This window comes from Hippocampus comes, unplaced genomic scaffold (genome assembly GCF_001891065.2).
Source record: "Hippocampus comes isolate QL1 unplaced genomic scaffold, H_comes_QL1_v1.1 scaffold49, whole genome shotgun sequence".
In the NCBI taxonomy this organism is placed as follows: Eukaryota; Metazoa; Chordata; class Actinopteri; order Syngnathiformes; family Syngnathidae; genus Hippocampus; species Hippocampus comes.
The window spans coordinates 237,298-243,352 of NW_017804830.1; the positions used below are offsets into that span (position 1 = coordinate 237,298).

At 54.7% G+C, this 6,055-nt stretch overlaps 2 protein-coding genes across 3 annotated transcripts in view; both read left to right on the plus strand.

The window, feature by feature from the left end:
• eif2a (eukaryotic translation initiation factor 2A) overlaps positions 1-2,379 on the plus strand; it is a 10,301-nt gene extending 7,922 nt beyond the window's left edge. The window contains exons 12-16 of the mRNA XM_019867357.1: positions 224-556; positions 1,128-1,232; positions 1,588-1,719; positions 1,866-1,931; positions 2,179-2,379. Of these exons, the coding sequence (XP_019722916.1) occupies positions 224-556; positions 1,128-1,232; positions 1,588-1,719; positions 1,866-1,931; positions 2,179-2,244 (702 nt within the window). The 3' untranslated portion in view covers positions 2,245-2,379. The remainder of the gene's footprint in view (positions 1-223; positions 557-1,127; positions 1,233-1,587; positions 1,720-1,865; positions 1,932-2,178) is intronic.
• A 702-nt stretch (positions 2,380-3,081) lies between these two features.
• atg16l1 (ATG16 autophagy related 16-like 1 (S. cerevisiae)) overlaps positions 3,082-6,055 on the plus strand; it is a 10,683-nt gene continuing 7,709 nt past the window's right edge. For both annotated transcript variants that reach the window (XM_019867337.1, XM_019867347.1), the window contains exons 1-9: positions 3,082-3,256; positions 4,245-4,356; positions 4,761-4,854; positions 4,934-5,033; positions 5,145-5,218; positions 5,297-5,366; positions 5,551-5,732; positions 5,796-5,861; positions 5,929-6,015. In XM_019867337.1, the coding sequence (XP_019722896.1) occupies positions 4,251-4,356; positions 4,761-4,854; positions 4,934-5,033; positions 5,145-5,218; positions 5,297-5,366; positions 5,551-5,732; positions 5,796-5,861; positions 5,929-6,015 (779 nt within the window). In that variant the 5' untranslated portion in view covers positions 3,082-3,256; positions 4,245-4,250. The remainder of the gene's footprint in view (positions 3,257-4,244; positions 4,357-4,760; positions 4,855-4,933; positions 5,034-5,144; positions 5,219-5,296; positions 5,367-5,550; positions 5,733-5,795; positions 5,862-5,928; positions 6,016-6,055) is intronic.

Sequence of the window (6,055 nt, forward strand, 5' to 3'; positions counted from 1 at the left end):
TATATATATATGTGTGTGTGTGTATATATATATGTATATATATATGTATATATATATATGTATATATATATGTATATATATATGTATAAAAATCTCATCCAGATCAGATATGAGCAAAAAAACAAAAAAGATCCGGGTCACGTTTGCCTGCGGTATGAACCTAGTCAAGTCAAAAGAACGCACACTCACACGTACTTGTGCGCTTGCGTCCATCCGTGTTCAGGTCTCCAAATGTCAGGCCGCGGACGCCACTCACTTCAATTGGTGTCCGGATGGCGAGCACGTGGTCACGGCCACGTGCTCGCCGCGGCTGCGCGTGGGCAACGGCTTCCAGGTGCGCCACTACACGGGCGGCGTGGCGCACGCGTACGAGACCCCCGAAGGGGTGGAGCTGTGGGAAGTCCGCTGGCAGCCCTTCCCGGACGGAACCTTCCCAGAGCGACCGGTCCGCCAGCAGACGGCGAGCGCTCGGCCCGGCGCCCCGCAGGCCGCGCCCGCTCGGGCCTACAGACCGCCCGCGCTCAGGCACCTCCCGGCCGCCCCCACTTCCAAGCTGGTGAGTGCGCAAAAGTCACCGGGGTGTGAGAGTTAAGTGCGTGACAACTGGTCAGGTGACATCGCGCTGTCGCCATGCCAATTGGCTTTTTGATAACGGAAAGGAAAAAGATCGGCCTTTGTGCACAAACAAATGGCGTGTGTGTGTGTGTGTGTGTGTGTGTGTGTGTGTGTGTGTGTGTGTGTGTGTGCGCCAGCACGAGGAGGAGGCGCCTCATGATGAGGTTACTCTTTTACTGTTGGTAAATAGTCATCGCTCATGATCATGACACGCAAGGTGTTTGCAGTCCTTTTTTGGGGATATTCAGAACGTCCTCCAGTGTGATCCTTGCTTTTGCCCCCTCAGCAATTAGAAAACCTGATCTGAAAATCAGATCAACAGATTTTGGACGCTCACGTTCTCATCTCTCATCGCCTTTTTCGCAAAATCCTGGCGATGATACATTTGGCATGTTAATCCTAATCCAGTTACGATAATCTGTAATTATGTAAATGCAAGCATCCCATTTGTGTGTGTGTGTGCGTGTGTGTGCGTGTGTGTGTGTGTGTGTGTGTGTGTGTGTGTGCGCCAGCACGAGGAGGAGGCGCCTCAGAACGCACGTCCCGCCGACAAGAATTTGTCCAAAGCGGCGCTGAAGAATCAGAAGAAACGAGAAGCTCGAAAAGCCGCCAAGCAGGTCATGTCAAATGAAAGCTTTTACTGGATGCTCTTGGTGTTACCACGGCAACAAGTTCGCCATATTGTTGTTGTTTTCCTTCCGGATGCTGACCCTAGCACACAACAGTTCGGTTTGTGCGATTGCCAAAACTTTGCATGTTATGATCGCATCAAGGGGCGGAAGCAACGCGTTTGATGCTTGACTTTTGCATCAAATGCATCACAGCAATATTTACCGTCGCCACGAGTTGTGCTTTTGATTTCGAATGTCACCACGGCAACAAATGGAAGTTACTCTGGCAAGTTTTGTCCATGCAATGTTGCGGTTGGCGCAGCGCTGATTGGTCGTGCTTTGCGTCGCCCTTCCGCCGCAGGAGCGCAAGTCCGAGGAGGAACCGCCCTCCGAGGCCGAGCCGCCCTCCGACCCCGCCCGCGTCGCCCCCAGCCGATTGACGGAGACCTGCGGCGACCCTGAGACGGACAAGAAGATCAAGAACGTCAACAAGGTCAGCAGCAAGTCGCGTGACCTTTGTCCACACCGTGCCACGTGTTTCCAACCTACTCGTCTTCGTAGTGTGTGTTGAGCTTGTGTTGAACCGGGGCAAGTGGCCGTTTCCCCCCCACGTTTCTTTCGAACGTGTTTGTGTTGCAGAAGCTGAAAGCGATCGAAGAGCTGAAGGAGCAACAAGCGGGTGGAAAAGTTCTGCAGAAGAACCAGGTCAGCTCCCGTCACCTCACTCACTGGGTGTACGTCTGCACCGCGTTGCGAAGCGGGACTCGTATGCGAAGGAGTCAAAGTCCCCCTTGGAAGCGGGGAGAAAGTTAAGACGCTCGCCTCACGCGAACGTCAATGTTTTCTTTGTTCCTTCTTAATGGCCTGTTAGTTTGCGGCAGCGCAGGAAGTGATGTCAGCAAGGGGAGGCCCGCGCCGCGCCGCATTGACTTGCTTGCTGCTCTTGTTACAGCTGGAGAAGATGCAGAAGGAGCAGCAGCTGCTGGACGAGCTCAAACTCTTGCAAGTGCAGCAGTGACACGCGCCCGCCGGCGAGCGGTGCCGCCCAAGAAAACCGACGCGCGAAGTGTCGCCGTGACGAAAGAAACGCCAGGGGGCGACGAAGCCACAACGCGCCCCGGATTGCGCAACAATAAAAGGCCCCTTTTCCATACCGGCTCCTTCATATTTCCAATTGAACCCTCAAGCCCGTTTTACCGCAAGTGTTTGAAAATATAAGTAGCCTAGGAAAAAGAAAGATTGAGGAGTGATCGCGTGCAAATATTGGACGCCCGCGTCATTCCTTTCACAAATGTTAGTAGCAGTGCGAACCGTCTCCATCTCCAAGCAATCAAAACGGGCAATGGAGTCAGTCACGAAGCGGAGGCAGGAGGGTTGATTCGATCCGATCACTAAAGTATCAAGGAGTCTTCCTATGAACACAAGTTACACGGAGAATCGGAAGCCGCTAACCACGGGGCCACGGGGCCCTCGGCAAGGCAGCTTTATTTCTCAAGCACATTTCATAACAACTTAACGTGCTTCACAGAAGCCAAGACGCAACACCGAAAAGCATTTCCAAACACGGCAGCTAGCTCACCGCATTCACAGGCAAAGCGGGAAAAAAATTACTCAAACGTATATTGAAACAATTTCAACACATTAACGGAAACGTTTAAAAACATTTCAAAGGAAAGAAGTAAAAGTAGGTTTCTAAAATATGTAAGGGAGTTTTAAATTGTTGAGAGGTCATTTGATATGGGAAAAAAAGCAAAGTTTTAAACTCGTCGCGTTCCAAGGTGGCATTGATCAAGTTTGAACGTTTTATTGCGCCTCTTATGTGTAAACGCCCCCCAAAAAGGAGACGACGCTCTCTGACGTCATTTGCACGCGACGACCCGGAAAAAGCGCTCCTGCCTCCAGAGGCAAAATGGAGCCGAGGCGCGGTGAGCAAAGTGAGGGAAGTGATGTCGACCGGGAAGCTGAGCGGAGCGGAGCATTTTGACGAGCTAAAGAACCGCGTCCAACAAGTCCCTTCACGACGCACGTAGGTAGGAACGCCGTCTCTGACGTCGTGGGAGTATCGGAGGCCATTTCTCCTCCCAAAAGATATTTGCGGCTATTTTAGCATGCTAACATGTTGAGTCACGACTCTGCGCTGCCTTTTTGTTGATGTTTATTTGCCGAAAAATGTTTCGGTGCTTCTTCGTCTCGTTGTCATTTTCGTCCGCAAGAGAGGCCGCTCTTTGTTTTTGATTTGCTTGACCTAAATGTGACGTCATCGACGTTTCTGCTGCTCCCACAACACGTGACAGACAATCAGGATGAGGACAACAAATGTCTGGCGAACATCTCAACTCGGGACACAATATGAAGCTTCTGTCCTCTGTCGTTAGAAGCTGACGCGACCATGCTTGAAGCTTTCCATCCAAAAATGGTTCAGCTCGTGAGGCTTCACTTTCACCTGACTGAAAGGAGATTGTCATTTTGTGTGTGTGTGTGTGTGTGTGTGTGTGTGTGTGTGGGCGGCATGAACTTTTGTCTTATTAGTACACTCAAAATTTCTCCAACGTTGGCTTCTGTGAGGTCTTGCCGCACTTCTAAATCGAAGTCAAAAGAAAAAAATACTCTGAAAATGAGGTCTAACCCCCAAAGACGCATGGAGACCAAACAAAAAAAAGTGTGAATCTCGTAAGTCCTGAAATATGTTCGGGGTTTCCCAATTTGATATTCATATCGGACTTAGTCCCAAATCTCCCATTTGAGCACGATTTTGCACTCCAAAGAGTGCCATTCGTTTTTATTGACTTCATTCGGGTTAATCTTCGCGGTACTTGGTCCTTATTTTATTCAAGTGCAGTACATTCTCATGCCCAGCTCGAGGCAAAAAGGGTGGAAAGCGAAGGGAGGTGTGGTCAACGTGTGTACTCGCACGGCGAAATTGGAAAGACGTTGAATCCAATATCCCGCCGTATCGCCAAGCTCCGACCTCACCGATGTGCCCGCCGTTACCAATAGCGTTTGTGTTTGTGCGTTCAGGCGGTCATGGCGCAGCCACGCGGCGCCTGCACGTGGAAGCCGCACATCTGCGAGCAACTGAAGCTCCGCGACCGTCTGCAGCGCCACGGCTTCGAGGAGATCGTCCATCAGTGTGAGTGACGCCGTCGTGGCTAAGCCGCATTCCGGCGCCTTTGATGGCTGAACGCGGTCGAGTCGGTGGAGTGAACTTGACGTTGCGGCAGCCGCCCCGTGAGAGGTGAACACGCGCTCTTTAGCGAGACCCCGCAAACTCCTTTGTTCTGTACGTTTGAACTCGGGCCCGACCGATGACTCGGTCCTCCGTTCCCCCTTTTCAAAAACATCCAAATGGGCCCAAGTTCAATGCAGAGACATTTGTCTTGACTTCCCGTGCAACGGAACGAGCCGCGGCCGAGCATCGAAGATCCTCCTATGAAACCGCGTTTCCAAGACTCGACAAAACACCTCGGTCGCGAACGGAGCCGATGACACGCTCTCAAACGGGGTCGCAAAAAGACACTTGCACGCCCGTTTCAGACAATCGCCTGCTGGAGAAATCGGACCTGCAGGCCGTCCTGTCGGAGCGCTACCAGGCGGACAAGTACGAAGTCGCACGGGGACACGAAGCCACGTGAGCGCCGCGGGCGGCCACCGCTCGTCTCGCCATCGCCGCGCGTCTTCGCGCGGCTGACTCGGTGTCTGGCTCGCAGGGCGGCGGGCGGCGACGCGCCGGCGCTGCAGCAGGAGATGGCCGACATGAGGATCCGCCATCAGGAGGAGCTGACGGAGCTGCACAAGAAACGAGGAGAGGTGCGTGCGAAAGTCGCACCGCTTTTCCTCAACGGGGGCGCGAGAGCGGCACGGTTGCGCGACCAACGCCTTCCCTTCCTCATACGAAATTTGGAATTTCTCCTCCCTCAGCTGGCCCAGACCGTCATCGAGCTCAACAACTTGATCCAGCAGAAGGACAAGGAGATCCAGAGCAACGAGGCCAAGTGGGTAGCCGCGCGAGTCGTCGGCACCTCGGCCGGCCGGGCCCTTGGCCCCTGCTGACCGCCGGTCCGCTCTTTCAGGATGCAGGAGTACCAGCAGCAGATGGCCAACCTGGAGGGGGACTGTCGAGATCTCAACAACTGCCTGCAGGTAGGAGGAGCCGCCGGACATTCGCGCCTCGGATCAAATGCTACCGAACCGAGCGCGGCCCGTCCAGGCGGCCCGTCCAGGCGTACTCGAGGCCCATCTTTGAACCGCGGCCGAGAGCGTTTCCGTCCGTCAGTCTTGCGGCGGGCCGGCGTGTTGAGGTTGTGAGCGCGTGTCGCCCGCCCAGGACCTGGAGCGAGCCAACCAGACTCTGAAGGACGAGTACGACGCCCTGCAGATCACCTTCAGCGCTCTGGAGGAGAAACTGAGAAAGACCACGGAGGACAACCAGGAGCTGGTCTCGCGCTGGATGGCCGAGAAGGCTCAGGAAGCCAACCGGCTCAACGCGGAGAACGAGAAGGACAGCAGGTAGGTTGAGGAGCCCGAGCGGCGCCGCGCCCGTGTGACGCGCTCCCCTTGCCCCCCTCCCAGACGCAGGCAGGCTAAACTGCAGAAGGAGCTGGCCGACGCCGCCAAGGAGCCGCTTCCCGTCGACCCGTTGGTGAACTTGTGGCTAGTCGAGCGGGTGGACGCGGCGCCCGCGCTGACTTGTTCTTCCCCTCAGGGACGACGACATTGAAGTTCTGCCGGAGGACTCCGGGAAGTCGGGCGGAGAGCAGCCGCACGGCCGAGCGCTCGGCAGAACGCCCAGGTGACCTCTGATCGCTCATCCCCCCCCCCCCCCACCCGCC